General features: G+C 38.3%; 2 protein-coding genes across 9 annotated transcripts in view; one reads left to right on the forward strand and one right to left on the reverse strand.

The window, feature by feature from the left end:
• The window catches only part of cacnb2 (calcium voltage-gated channel auxiliary subunit beta 2), a 173,187-nt gene that overhangs the window by 129,800 nt on the left and 29,126 nt on the right, over positions 1–14,261 (forward strand). For all 8 annotated transcript variants that reach the window (XM_008112460.2, XM_003222077.4, XM_008112464.3 and 5 more), the window contains 3 exons: positions 8,050–8,172; positions 11,054–11,190; positions 12,007–12,083. In XM_008112460.2, coding sequence (XP_008110667.1) covers positions 8,050–8,172; positions 11,054–11,190; positions 12,007–12,083 — 337 coding nt within the window. The remainder of the gene's footprint in view (positions 1–8,049; positions 8,173–11,053; positions 11,191–12,006; positions 12,084–14,261) is intronic.
• Positions 7,420–14,261, reverse strand: part of nsun6 (NOP2/Sun RNA methyltransferase 6) — a 61,370-nt gene continuing 54,528 nt past the window's right edge. Inside the window, exon 13 of the transcript XR_010007108.1 lies at positions 7,420–8,157. The gene's annotated coding sequence lies outside the window, so the exon portion shown is untranslated. The remainder of the gene's footprint in view (positions 8,158–14,261) is intronic.

A 14,261-nucleotide genomic window follows, 5' to 3' on the forward strand; every position in this document is an offset into this window, starting at 1 on the left:
GGGGAAAAAGGAAGGAAAAGGGAAGAGAGGCCGACCAAGGGCAAGATGGATGGATGGTATCCTTGAAGTGACTGGCTTGACCTTGAAGGAACTGGGGGCGGTGACGGCCGACAGGGAGCTCTGGCGTGGACTGGTCCATGAGGTCACGAGGAGTCAGAGACGACTAAATGACTGAGCAGCAGCAGCATAGTACAGTATTAAGCAAGGTTGAAAAAATGTGTCATTTTGCATTGTGTTGTGACTGCTAATATGCCATTCAGTACCTCTACTTTTTTTAAAAGCCATGATGAGTGTCAACTACAGGTGTAATTTAGGCCAATGTTTATTTTCAGGATTAAAGGGGTATATTTAATATCATCATCTAGAGATTACATGGAAAGATATAGGCTGCATCTGCACTGTAGAATTAATTCTGTATGACACCATTTTAACTGCCTCGATGTTATGTGTGTGTACTTTCTAGTTATTTATGGCTGTCTAACTTCTGTAGTTTTTCAATTTGTTTTATAGTTACAGATTAAGTGGTCTTGAATTAGTCATCTTTTAGTTTTCAGGTTTCTCTCTTTATAAATTACCATATTTTTCCTCATGTACATGTTGAGAATGCCTTGTCAGAAATTCCAGAATCCCTTTATGTACATCTAAATGCAGGTATTCCAAAATTCAAAATAATCTGAAATCCAAAACACTTTTGGTTTGAAGGGATGTTCAATTTATATCTGAATTGTTTTCTTCCTATAGGGATATTTGTTGTATCTAATAGGGTCATTTTAGCCCAGTACTGTCTGTACTAACTAGTCTTGCCAACTAGTAACCAACAGTTTCAGAAATAAATTTGCCCAGTTCTACTTGGAGATGCTGAGGCAGTAGCCAGACATGTGCTTCTTGCAAAACATATGTATTATTCCTGAGCTTGTAAGCTTTCACCCTAGAAAGATAGGTTATTTGACTGCATCTCTCAGCTTAATTATGCAATATGTGGTAATGGCTGTTTGTGATCCTTACTTATTCTTTTTACTGGCCAAGCACTTTCAACCATAGAATGATATAGACAAGGACAATATGGTTAAACTTTAAAAGTATAGCTTAAAAATTAACATTTTACAATTACAATTAGTTGTAGAAAATACCAAAGCCTGCTGAGATAGAAAGGTCTAAATCAGTACATAATTGCTTTCAATGATACTTAGAATAGCAAATTAGGTAGGTAATCATACAAAGTGTTTTAATGATTCTAGTATTGTAAGTTGTGAATTGGCACTTAAAAGAGAGATCAGATGTCTACTCATTTTAGAAGCTTTAAAATGAATATAATTGGACCTCTTACTACATGACTACAAAATCTATGCACAATATACTTGTGCAAAACTACAAATTAATTATCATATTTCTAAATTCAAGTGTTAGTCATTCACTAACCCATCAGTGAGAAGCATGTGCAGAATGACAATATTATTTCTCTTACCCGATATTATTGTGTTTAATTGTTTGTATTTCAGCCCTCCCTCTTTCTCTCTTGGAAAAATGCCCCAAAAAGTAATATGGCACATTAAAGTCTGACTTTTATTAACATGTTGTCATAGATTTATTCTTAGGTAAATTTAAAATGTAAAAATAGTTATCTGTGACACTCAGAAAACAAAATAGTTAATATTACAATTAATTTTCTAAACACCATCAACAGCAAGCAATGCTACTGTTACATACTACTACGCATAGATTTAGCAGCCCTTTACCAAAATTCCAAAATCCAAATAGTCCAGCGTCCAGAATTGTCCACATGGTTGACAAAGATAGTGATACTTTTCCTTTCTGATGGTTTGATGTATATCAACTTTGTTTCATGCAAAAGATTATTTAAACAATATTGTATAAAATTATCTTCATGCTATGAAACATAAATGAATTTCTTATTTAGACTTGGGTCTGATTACCAAGCTATCTCATTATGTGCATATATGCAAATGTAGGCATTCCAATATCTGGGAAAAGACAAAACATTTCTGGACCCAAGCATTTCAGATAAGGGATAAACAATTTAGTGCAGGCATGGGCAAACTTTTTTGCCTTGGGGCCACATTCAGGGCTCGGCCGGGTGAGTTGGGCTGGGCCAGGAGGGGGCAGGGCAGGGCTCGGGTCATCATCAGGTTGTCCTCCCAGCTGCTTGCCCCATCCTTATGCAGATTACCCCACTCTCCCTCTCTCAATCCTCGGGTTGTCCTCTTGGCATTATGCTGGGAGGAGGAGGGCAGGCGGCAGGTGAGAGTCCGGGAGGGGGGGGGGTCCTCGAGCCATACTCCTGGCATAAGGATGGGGCCGCTCACACCGTCCTTATGCCGGGGAGGAGGACGAGACACACAGTGGCTGAGAGTGCTCCAGAGGGCTCTCAGCTGCTACATGCCTTCCTCCCCCATCTTTTTGGCATATGGACTGTGTCCTTCTGCCAAGAGGACAGAGAAAATGAGGAGGGCCTAAAATAAGCAACCAGGAGGCCACACCTGGCCCCTGGGTCTTAGTTTTCCCATGCCTGATCTAGAGTGTGTTGTAGTGAAATGATGACGGTTATATGGTACCTGAGCTGTATTGCAACAAGTGCTTAGTGGATTGCAGTCTTGTACAAGGGTATCAACTTATTTTCATTGAGGGCCACATCAACCTTATGGTTGCCTTTAAAGGGCTGTTTGTAATTTTTAGACTGTATAAATGTAGCTGTTTCCCTGGCATTGAACGTATCATGAGCCACATAAAATGGCATGCTAGGCTAGATTTGGCCTGTGGGCCTTATATTTGATACATGTGGTCTAATAATCTTCAAAGTCTCACTCATATTTTACATCAAGACCTATTGATTTCATTGAGTGCTACTAACCTGAAGTGCACTTCTGTGCGTTATCATATGCATTCACTTGTCTCATTAGTGTGGCTCCAGCCCAAGTTATTTCTTTAAATATCTGAGATCATTTGGTCAGGTTTTACATTACATGCAGGGTGATTTATATCTCCTTTTCCTTTAAAAACAAAACAGATTGTTTTTATTTGCAAAAACAGCATACAAGGACAAGATGTAGCACTCCCCCTCCCAACCAGCACCACTGCTGAGATCAAATTTACAGTCCCTTGAGATTTCAGTTTCCTAAGTCACACACACATATGCATATGGCAGGAGACTGATCATAATCTCAGAACCACACATGGGCAGAAAGGAAAGTGGGGGAAGGGATAGTACAATAAATTAAAAGCTGATCCTAAAGCAAAATGGGAGGATAGAGTGAGCAAAATGCTGGCTATGTAGAATGACAGGAAGAGCTAAAAGGAAGAAAGATTTCTATTCATAATGAAATAAGATTTTCATTATGGTAAAATAGAGAACAAAGCATTCAAAGTAATTAAATAGGTAACATAGAAAGTAATTCTTATTATTTCTCTGCACAAAAGAGAGGCCCCTGAAGAGAAAGGTAAGGTTATATCAGGTCTCTAATATAGGGTTGATCAAGTTTTCAGCTCTTCAGCCCTTCATTTCACATATTTATATGAAAAAACCCTCCAGGAGATTGTGGATTTTATAACAATATTTGTTCCTAGTATCCATTAAATAAGGAAAAGGAAAATGCTTTCTTTCTTCTTATTATTACTTTTCTCAGAGGGTTTCTGTCTTTGTTGAATTGACATGGAAGCATGTTAAACCAAGTGCATTATTTTAATAATAGAGTCATACCTCAGTTAACAAAACTGACAGTGAACCTTATTTTTACAGCTTTTAAAATTTCCAGCCCTCTTTCTCCTCGCTATTTTTTAAGCAACATCACAAGTAAGAGGTTATTAAGGAGCTGGAGAAGCAGAGGAAAAGAGCTTAGTGGCACCCCTCTGCTTGCCTCTGCCTCCTCTACTGCCTTATCCCATTTTTAATAGGGACTGGAACATTCACATTTTAATACTGGGGGGGGGGGGTCCTGGAACGAATCCCCTGTGGATACTAAGGGTCCACTGTACTATGAAGTGTTTATGTAGTATTTGTTTGATAAATTACAAATTACCAAACACATAACTCAATTTGCTTGTATGTCAAAGCAGATTTTCCCATTGAAATGCATTTAAATGCTATCAGTCTGTTCCAGGGCTCTGTCACACAACAAATTAAACCCATTTGCCAAGACTTCACCCAGTCATTCCTCCCTCCCTCCCTCCCTGAGTGGCACTCTCTCAACCTCTCTGCTGCCACCCGCCATTCAAAGGCAGAGATGGAGAAAAAGGAGGTGTGCCAAGGCCCCTCCCTCCAAGCTTGGCCTGCCTTTGCAGTTGCCTCTTGTCTCTTCTCACCACTGCGGAGGCTCCCCTCAAGCTCCCTAACTGGTCTTGCAATGGTAAAGTCCCTCTGTGGGTGGATGGAGTGATCGACACTCTGGCCATTCCCTCCTGGCGTGGCTGCCATCTTCGAAGGGGCTCATAACTCTGATCTGGCTCACATGTCAAATCAAAAATTCAGATGAGCTACAGGATGCTTGTAAGTCGAGGTTCCACTGTATGTGAAATCAGAATGTTCTTTGTTTATCTTTGGTGCTACTAAGCAAGTGGAAAGGAAAAGGAAAGTGAACATGTGAGCCTATGCCCTGTTTGTTCTATATGTTTTATTTGTACAAATGTTTTAATTGGTTTTAATTGATGGGATATGTTTTTATTACTAGGAATACTTCATATTTTATAGTACACACAGTATTTTAGATAATATTCAGAAGATGTCTGAATTCATTGTAGAAGAAAATACTGCAATTAATATTTACTTAGAAGTACCAGATATATTCATATATAAGTCAATCTCATTTATAAGCCAAAAGCAGAATTTTTTTGGACTAAAATTATGGATTTTGATATGATCAATATATAAGTGGAGGGCCACTCAGTGGAAAGGGGAAAGTACCAATGCTGTCTTAGGGAGCAGCTACTCCTGGTTGACAGTGCCATTTCCATGTCCAGACATTTGAAAGGGCTAGACGTGGTACTATAATGGAGAAAATAGTGGGGGTGGTACTCCTTTTTTGGTTCTCCCAAGATTGACTAAGCTCTGGGCTTTTGCCACTCCGCTCAGAGAATGGGACAGTTCTTTATTTGATAAGAGTCATGGTGCAGTGGGTACACTGACCCATTGGGTTGGGTTTTTTTTACTAAAGCTTCTAGACCAAGGGTTCCCAAACTTAGGCCCACGGAGCTGGATGTGACCCTCCAAGGTAATTTACCTGGCCCCTGCTTTAAACTTTAAACTTAGGTTCTCCCTGAGACTGAAATGACTTGAAGGCACACAACAACAATTCTACTTAACTTGACTATCGCATCAGCCAAGAGCAGGCCCATATTTCCCACTGAAATCCTGGTAAGTTTATGTTGGTTAAAATTGTTCTTCATTTTAAATATTTCTTTCATTTTTTGGCACTAAAAATAAGATAGGTGCAGTGTGCATAGGAATTCATTCATGTTTTTTCAAACTATAGTCAACAGTCTGAGGGGCTATAAACTGGCCGTCAGCTTTAAATGTTTGAGGAGCCCTGTTCTAGACTTACATGCGTATATAGTATAGGTCCCAGGTATACTAACCACACAGGTGCGTATAGAGGGAATAGCCATATATTTCATTGCCTTTATTACAATTGAGTTGTAAAAAATGTAACTCTGATTCCTGCTTGTCCAGTATTGCTGGATACCTTTCAATCTGTGTAGCTTGAGGACGTGGACAGGATCCTTGGAGAAGTGAGAACTACGACATATATTCTAGATCCTTGCCCTTCCTGACTGATTAAACATGCCAGAGGGGGACTGGCAATGTGGGTGAAAGTGTGGTCAGTGCCTCTTTGGAACAAGGCAAAATTTCAACTTGCCTTAAGGAGGCTATTACAATACCCATATTTAAAAAACCATCCCTGAACCCCATAATGGATAACTATTGGCCAGTGTTTAACCTTCTCTTTTTGAGCAAGGTCTTGGAGCATGTGGTGGCCTCTCAATTCCTGGGATTTATGGATGATCCATTTCAATCTTGTTTGGCTATGGTACAGAAACAGCTTTGGTCGCCTTGATGGATGACCTACACAGAGAGCTAGACAGGGTCGCCTCCCTGGAATGGGACTGGGAGGCACTGTTTTACATTGGCTCCGTTCCTTCCTGGAATGCCGTACCCAGAACGGTGCTGAGGGCCTTCTGTTTGAACTCTGGACATTGGCTTGTGAGGTTCTTCAGGGTTTTGTTTTGTCCCCAATATTATTTAACTTATACATGTTATCAGCGGTGGCCAGGAAGGCCTTTGCCCAATTTATTTATTTATTTATTTACAGCATTTATATTCCGCCCTTCTCACCCCGAAGGGGACTCAGGGCGGATCACATTACACATATAGGCAAACATTCAATGCCTTTTAACATAGAACAAAGACAAACAAACATAGACTCCAAGCGGGCCTCGAACTCATGACCTCCTGGTCAGAGTGATTGATTGCAGTGATTGATTGCAGCTGCTCTCCAGCCTGCGCCACAGCCCGAGCCCAATTAAAACTAGTGTGCCAACTGCATCTGTTCCTTGAGAAGCCAGATCTGGCCATAGTGGTACATGTCTTAGTTACATCTCATCTGGATTACTGTAACACATTCTAAGTGGGGCTGCCTCCGAGTGCTCAGAAACTTCAGCTGGCCCAAACAGCTGCAGCCAGGTTGCTAACTGAGGATGGCTACAGGGAGTGGACAACCCTCCTGTTGCAGCAGTTCCACTGGCTGCCAGTCTGTTTCTGGGCACAATTCAAAGTGCTGGTTATGACCTTTAAAGCCCTAGACGGTTCAGGTCCAGGCTATTTGACTGACCCCATCCCTTTGTACAAATCTGCCCGGGCACTGAGATCTTCAGGAGAGGCCCTTCTCTTGGTCCCGCCTCCATCTCAAGCTTGGTTGGTGGGAATGAGAGAACAGGCCGCCTCGGTAGCTGCCCCTTGAACTCCCTCCTTCCCAGGGCAGCCAGAATGGTCCCCGCCCTGCTGTCTGGCAGCAGGCTAATACCTTTTTATTCAGACAGGCTTTCAAAGAAGAAGGTTTTATAGATGAAGTCAGGGAGTGTTGTGCTTTTTAGCTTTGAATATGCTTTAATGGATTGCAACTGTGAAATTTTAATACTATTACCTTTACTCCTGTTTTAATGTTTGCCTAATTGTATGTTTTAAATTGTGTGGTAATACTTTTAATGTACGTCGCTTTGAGTCTCCTTCAAGAGAGATAAAATGGGGTGTATATATAAACATAATGATAATAATAATAATAGGCCTGTGTTTTGAACTGTATAAAATCTAAGTACACAGTACACCACTCCTCCAATTTACTATATATAGTAGATACAGGGAAAATTTTGGTATTTTATATAAACCTTGAAATTGATATGAAGAAACAGGTGTATTAAAAAGAAAAAAAATGCTTTAATAAAAATGTTTTTTTGCAATGTAATAAAGACAATAAGAAAACTTTGTACATTGATAATTGTCTTTCTTCCTTTCCTTTAACCCCTTCCCTATACTTTTGTGACATATTTAATATTTGTCACAGTTTAATCTAACAATAACGCCACACACCCCTTTTTTCTCTTTTTCCCCCTTTTTTGTTGCATAAAATGAACATTTTAAATAAAACAACAACAAAAACATCCATGCACACTGAGAGTGTATAAATAAATAATTTTCCTTATGCTGGAGTACAGGAAAAGGCTATGTTGTTGAAATTATTTTTAAATGTCTAACAGTGCATCACATTTATCATCTTTGCAACATTATATATCTTCTTGAAACATTCTGCATCCTGCTGTCATCAGTGACAGAATATAACCATAACCACCACTTCAACTATAAACGAATTTGTTACAATATTGTTTTTTTTAAAAAAAAATCTGGAAAACTACAATCCACTTATTGCAATTGTTGATTGTCTTTAATAAAATAGTTCACCTACTCCATGTTCTCACAATAGTCAATAGTATGCTTTTTTCATGTGGGGAAAACATGAATCCTCTTTCTCTCATTTTGTTGTACAGACAAAACCAGTTGCATTTGCAGTCCGAACAAATGTTAGTTACAGTGCAGCCCACGATGATGACGTACCAGTCCCAGGCATGGCCATTTCATTCGAAGCAAAGGATTTCCTGCATGTTAAAGAAGTAAGACCATTTATATTGCAGTTGACTGACATATTGCTTTATGTATCCTAGAGGCAATTGAATACATCTTTATGAACAATAGTGTGAATCATAAACACTACTGTCTACCCTTTCCTTTAAAGATTATTTAGCAGTGTTACTTGAGACCTAAATATTCATTATTATATTAATATTCATTATCCTGAAAAAACGAATGGAGTTGAGAGTGCACATTTGCTTATAATATCTGATGCACATGTTGGGGGGATTCTCAAAAATTACAACCAACTCCCATTTAAATGTTGCAGTGTCTTCATCCTCATTGGGCAAAGATGTAATATATTGTTCTTGTTGAAATATGAAACAATTACATCTATAAAACTTATACAAAGTTTCTGTGCACCTGAAGTGCACCTTAAATAGAAACAAATAAGATACAATGTCACAGGAAATGATTCAGTAGCCGAACTGTACGCATTGAAACATCTGGATACTCTTTTAGATTAATAAGGGTGGGGTTTTTATTCAGATGGACAATAACAATTTAAAGCAAATATTTAATACTCCATGGATTGATGTCTTAGCAGTAAAACAAAGCTTATTAATTTATTCTGTATGTGTATGTATGTGTGAGAGACTCAGACACAGAGATATTGAACAAAGAATTTAATGCATATTCTGTGGTATCACTTGTATCATATTGCACTAAATAAATGGAAAGTACTAATGAAATTTATAATCAGAAGGGTATAAATTTTTCACTGACATATTCATTGGCTACTTTATATTGAAAGTAGCTTGCTGTGTAATGAATATGAAACAAACAAAAAAGTGATAGGAAGTGTTAGTTATTTATACCAGAATCTTAGAAGTAGTGAATGCCATATATAATTTGTCTTACATAAATTTGAACAGGGAGTTGTTATAGTATGGCTTGGTTTCATTATGTAAATGAAAATATGGCCAATTGTTTTTTTAATTCAGTTTGAAAATATAATAATGTAATCTAGAGATTTAAGAAAGAATGCAGTAGTTCTGCCCAGTTGGCGTACTGTATAGTGTTGTTCCCTAGTAAGTAAGTGCATAGGATGAGCATTCTGTCTATAGTATCAGTATTGTGGGTCCCAGCTTTATGGCAGATACACTAAGAGAAAGGTTTGGGATTGGAGTGTATAAAGGAGAAATTTAATTTTGACTATGTTTAATGAGGCTTTGACCTTACTTAAATGGAAAAGGCTTTATCAAAATAAGTTAGCTTTTAATTTTTGAAATGTGGATTTTTTTCCTAATACATGATCAAGCCAGAAAGTCAGAAAATAACTTCTGTACAATTTTTGCAAATCTCTATACAAAAGTGAAATGTTTGAGCAGGCATTTGCAATCAATTTGTACAACAATAATTAGAAAATAGAATGCACAATCTAACCCAAATTAAGAAGACATAAGTCTTATTACCCATGCAATTACCCATGTAGTTCTCCTTCCTATTATTGAAATTGAAAAAGCATTTAACTTTGAATGAACAGGACTTGAAATAGTGCCTATGACAGCTAACAATTATTTAGATATACCAAACATGGTCAGTACTTTTATGAGAACCAACATACATAGCTCTGTAAACATGAAAACTTGGGGGGTGGGGGAGGGGTTCCATTTCTTCCTCATCCCATTTCTTTTTTTTACATCTAATTGTGTTCAGCTAAAGTTATAATTCCTTTTTAAGGCCTTCCTTGGCAACACAGGAAAGGAGTAGGGGGAGGGGAGCCGGAGCTAATATTCCTAGCGCCCTTTACCTCTGTAAAAGTAAGTCTGAAAAAGTATCATTACTTTTCTGAATTTTCGGCTGAGCAGGGATAAAGCTACCATGACTCCTAACATCTTTAAATTCTGTGGTCTATTCTGTATGTCTTTTGTGTGTCCTACCAACTTTTTGTTGCAGCAGATAAGAGTAATAGGTACACAACAGACTTTAAAGGGATAGTAAAGGGATATTCAAGTTTCTTTGATTTTGGTCTACTAAACTTAGCTATCAGCTTCATCAACACTCCTACTCATTCCTTTCATCTATATAATTATTCAATTTGCTAAAGGCATAGATTTTGAAATATTGTAAATGTCAAACCACCCACAGCTGCTCCAGGCCCCTGTAATAATGATGATCACCAATATACTTTATGTACAAATCAAATTCAAAAGCTCAAAAACAATCCTCTTTGAGAATTTTGCAGTGGTTGGATTTGTAGCTTAAACCAGGTGTGGGGACAAGAAAATTGAATCTGTGGGAAATTCGCAACAGATTTGCAAAGATTACAGACTCCCAGTTATGGAATAATTGTTATTTGTATGCCATATGGAGTTTTGATTTATAGTGACTATACAAATTGGAACTCCAATCAGCAATAGCCCTGATGTTATAGTTCCCATGGTTGACTCAACAATCTGTTATGTGGTATATTATCTTACACTTCTGTGACCATTATTGAGTTTTCCAATTATTCTTATTCAAAGTACAGTCTGCCTCCAAGGAATACTAGGCATTGTATGTTACACCCCAGAGAAAGGCAATATCAAACGTCATTTGATTTTGTTGCCCTGTTCACAGCTGCTTTTGACCTATAATATCCTTTAATTTTAAGTGTTTATATTTTACACAATACATTAACTTTTAGATATTAAAAGACCATCACAAAAGCCTGAAACCTGCCCACCATAATTTTACTTCAATCTATAAGGCACTAAATGTAACACATGGCTGCTATCAGATGTACACTTAACTGTAGTAGATCTGATTGGGCCTTCTGAGAACATTGTAAAATATATGAAACGTATGTCCAAAAGTGAAACAAAAAGGTAGGGAAAATGTGCTTACAGTTAAATACTTGCATCTCTTTTCTCTCTCTAGAAATTTAACAATGACTGGTGGATAGGACGGTTGGTAAAAGAAGGTTGTGAAATAGGATTCATTCCAAGTCCGGTCAAACTAGAAAATATGAGGTTGCAGCATGAGCAAAAGGCTAAGCAAGGAAAATTTTACTCCAGGTAATTCTATTAAAAATTCCTTTAAAATTCAAACCTGAAATTTTTAAGATTGATTCTTTGAAATAACTACAGGCAGTTCCCGAGCTATTAACACCTGACTTACAAATGACTCATAATTAAGAGACAACAGGAAGTGATAGAAATCATGGGGAAAAGATGTCTCAATTGAAGCTCTTTCACCAATCCTTGTTTCCATAACAAGACAAATTCTTCAAAATGCAATTACCACCGGGACAGAAACTGAGGTGAAATCTTCTGAACAGGGGCGCAGGCAGCAAAAGAAACATTACAGGGTGGTGTTAACCCTTTCCTATGATATCCAAGATATATTTATTTGGCTGGAGTTACATTTTAAAAATGTACCTGTTCTGATTTACATACAAATTCAACTTAAGAACAAAACTACAGAATCTGTCTTGTTTGTATCTTAGGACTGCCTGTGTAAGAGTTTTTTAAAACCCTCAACAGCCATTGAATGCTCATTGTATACTATTGTTAGTTGTATTACTTAGGGGTGCAATATGAATGTGTTAGAAAAGGAGTGTTATCATGCTTTTGGACTTCACCCAGGGGAGATAGCTGTTTCAGTTAAATACAAAATCTCTATCTGCTGAGTTGTCTGTTGGGCAAATGAACAATGGGCTAGAATGCCTACTTCAAACTCATTCCATCTAGAGTAGAGTATTGTCTGAATTGGTCCTTTTAATTTTGAATTTCTCTACATGAATAAAATCTAACAACCACTTACAGGAAAAACATTTGTGCAGGTAAATATAAGATAGTAAGAAAAGTAAATGTATATTTACTTTACTTTAGTAAATCAGGAGGAAACTCATCGTCTAGTTTGGGTGATGTAGTACCTAGTTCCAGAAAGTCTACACCTCCTTCATCTGGTAAGTGGGTCATCTATCTTTTCATATTTACTGTCTTTCTGCATGTTACAATTGTTATGATATGAAAAATCTCTCTTTGACTGAGGTAACAAGCAACCATCTTTTAAAAACAGTTAACAGGTTCCTATTCCAGATACCTTTTTAAAGGATTATGTATTCACTGAAAACAAGAAATAGGAAGAAGTTGCCTTCATATGCATCCCCAAAGCACATCTATGAAACACAGTGTGTGTGGCCTGTTTTTATTTTCTGCTTCATGCACAATAGTGTCATGTATCATGGCATATTTCTTCTTTGTCTGTTGTTGAGAGAGAAAAGTTACAGGCAGTTGCAGCAGCTGTAGAGATAGAAGTAGCAACTGGAAGTCCTGCTGATGCCACATGCAGGACTCAGTATATTGCTGATGTAGTGAAGGACATGGAGAATACATTATTCTTGCTAATTCACATATTTGTTTTAGAATAATTATGGAGTTTATGTTTTTGGCTATGGAAACTGATTTCATAGCCCACTGAGTATCTACTGGTAGCTATATCCTATATCTATTACAAGGCAAACAAAATGAACAGGAGCCTATAACTGAAAATGTGACTTCATGCTTTGCTATTCCCACGCTAAACCATTGCCTGTCATCAATAATGGACTGGATGAGGGCACACAAATTGAACAAATTAAAACTTAATCCAGATAAGACAGAGGTACTCTTCATCAGTTGTAAGGCAGATCAGGGACTAGGGATCCAGCCTGTGCTGGATGAGGTCACACATCCCCTCAAGACACAGGTCTGCAGTTTGGGGGTCATTCTGGACTCAGCGCTGAACCTGGAGGCCCAGGTATCTGTGGTGGCCAGGAGGGCCTTTGCACAATTATAACTTGTGTGCCAACTGCGCCCATTCCTTGAGAAGCCAGATTTGGTCACATTGGTACATGTCTTAGTTACATCCTGTCTGGATTACAGCAACGTGCTCTACGTAGGACTGCCTCTGAAGAGTGCTTGGAAACTTCAGTTGATCCAAGGAGCTGCAGCCTGGTTGCTCATTGGAGCTGGCTACAGGGAGCACCCCCCCCCCATTGCAGCAGCTCCACTGGTTGCCACTCTAGTTCTGGGCACAATTCAAAGTGCTGGTTATAACCTTTAAAGACCTAGACGGTTGAGGTCCAGGCTATTTGGCTGAATGCATCCCCTTCTATGAACTTGCCTGGACCTTGAGATCTTCAGGAGACCCTGCTCTCAGTCCAACCCCCATCTCAAGCTCAGTTGGTAGGAAAAAGAGAGCAGTCCTTCACGGTGGCTACCCCGCAACTTTGGAACTCCCTGCCCAAGGAAGCCAGAATGGCTCCCACTCTGCTGTCCTTCTGGTGGCAGGCTAAAACCTTTACATTCAGACAGACTTTTAAAGGTGAAAATGTTTAAAATCTAGTCAGGAGGTACTGTAGTTTTTTCACCCTGAATATGTTTTTAATGGTTTTTAACTGTGAATTTTTAGTACTGTTTGTGTTTAATTTATTTTAATGTTTGTATATTTGTATATTTTAAGTTGTATACTAATGCTTTTATGTCAAGCCGCTTTGAGTCCCCTTTGGGGAGCTAAAGCAGGGTATAAATGAATATTATAATAATAATAATAATAATAATAATAATAATAATAATAATAATATAAACACATTGTGTTATTATGTAGAACATGGACTTTTCTATTACTAGATATGCTGATGGTCCTTAGCTGTATAAGGGGATTGCATAAGGCCTTTGAGAACAGTGATACCATGCCTCTGAATATCAGTTTCTGGGAAATAATAAATCAAGAAGACTATTTTCCTTTCTTTTGGGCCTTCCAGAGGCATTTAATTGGCCACTGTCATAATAGTGTTTCCTGATTTATTGAAAAGTGCCAGTTGATACTCACAACTATAGTACAGGAGGGGACATATTTTAGGAGCCATGAGCATTCCCCTTCCATGTGCAGGCTGTGGAAGTGTGAGAGAAACTTGCCAATCAAGACCTGGGAGGTGGGCTGGAAAGTAGGAGTGAAGGGGCACTTAAGTCTTCTTATGTTGTAAGCTGGTCCCCAGATTTCAATTTACAGTATTAGTTAGCTTTAAGTTTCATTCCTATACACCTTCCCCTTGTTTTGCTTACTATCATGTGGGTTTGTGTTGTTCTTTATGCATATGATT

Source organism: Anolis carolinensis, chromosome 6 (assembly GCF_035594765.1).
Source record: "Anolis carolinensis isolate JA03-04 chromosome 6, rAnoCar3.1.pri, whole genome shotgun sequence".
Lineage (NCBI taxonomy): Eukaryota > Metazoa > Chordata > Lepidosauria > Squamata > Dactyloidae > Anolis > Anolis carolinensis.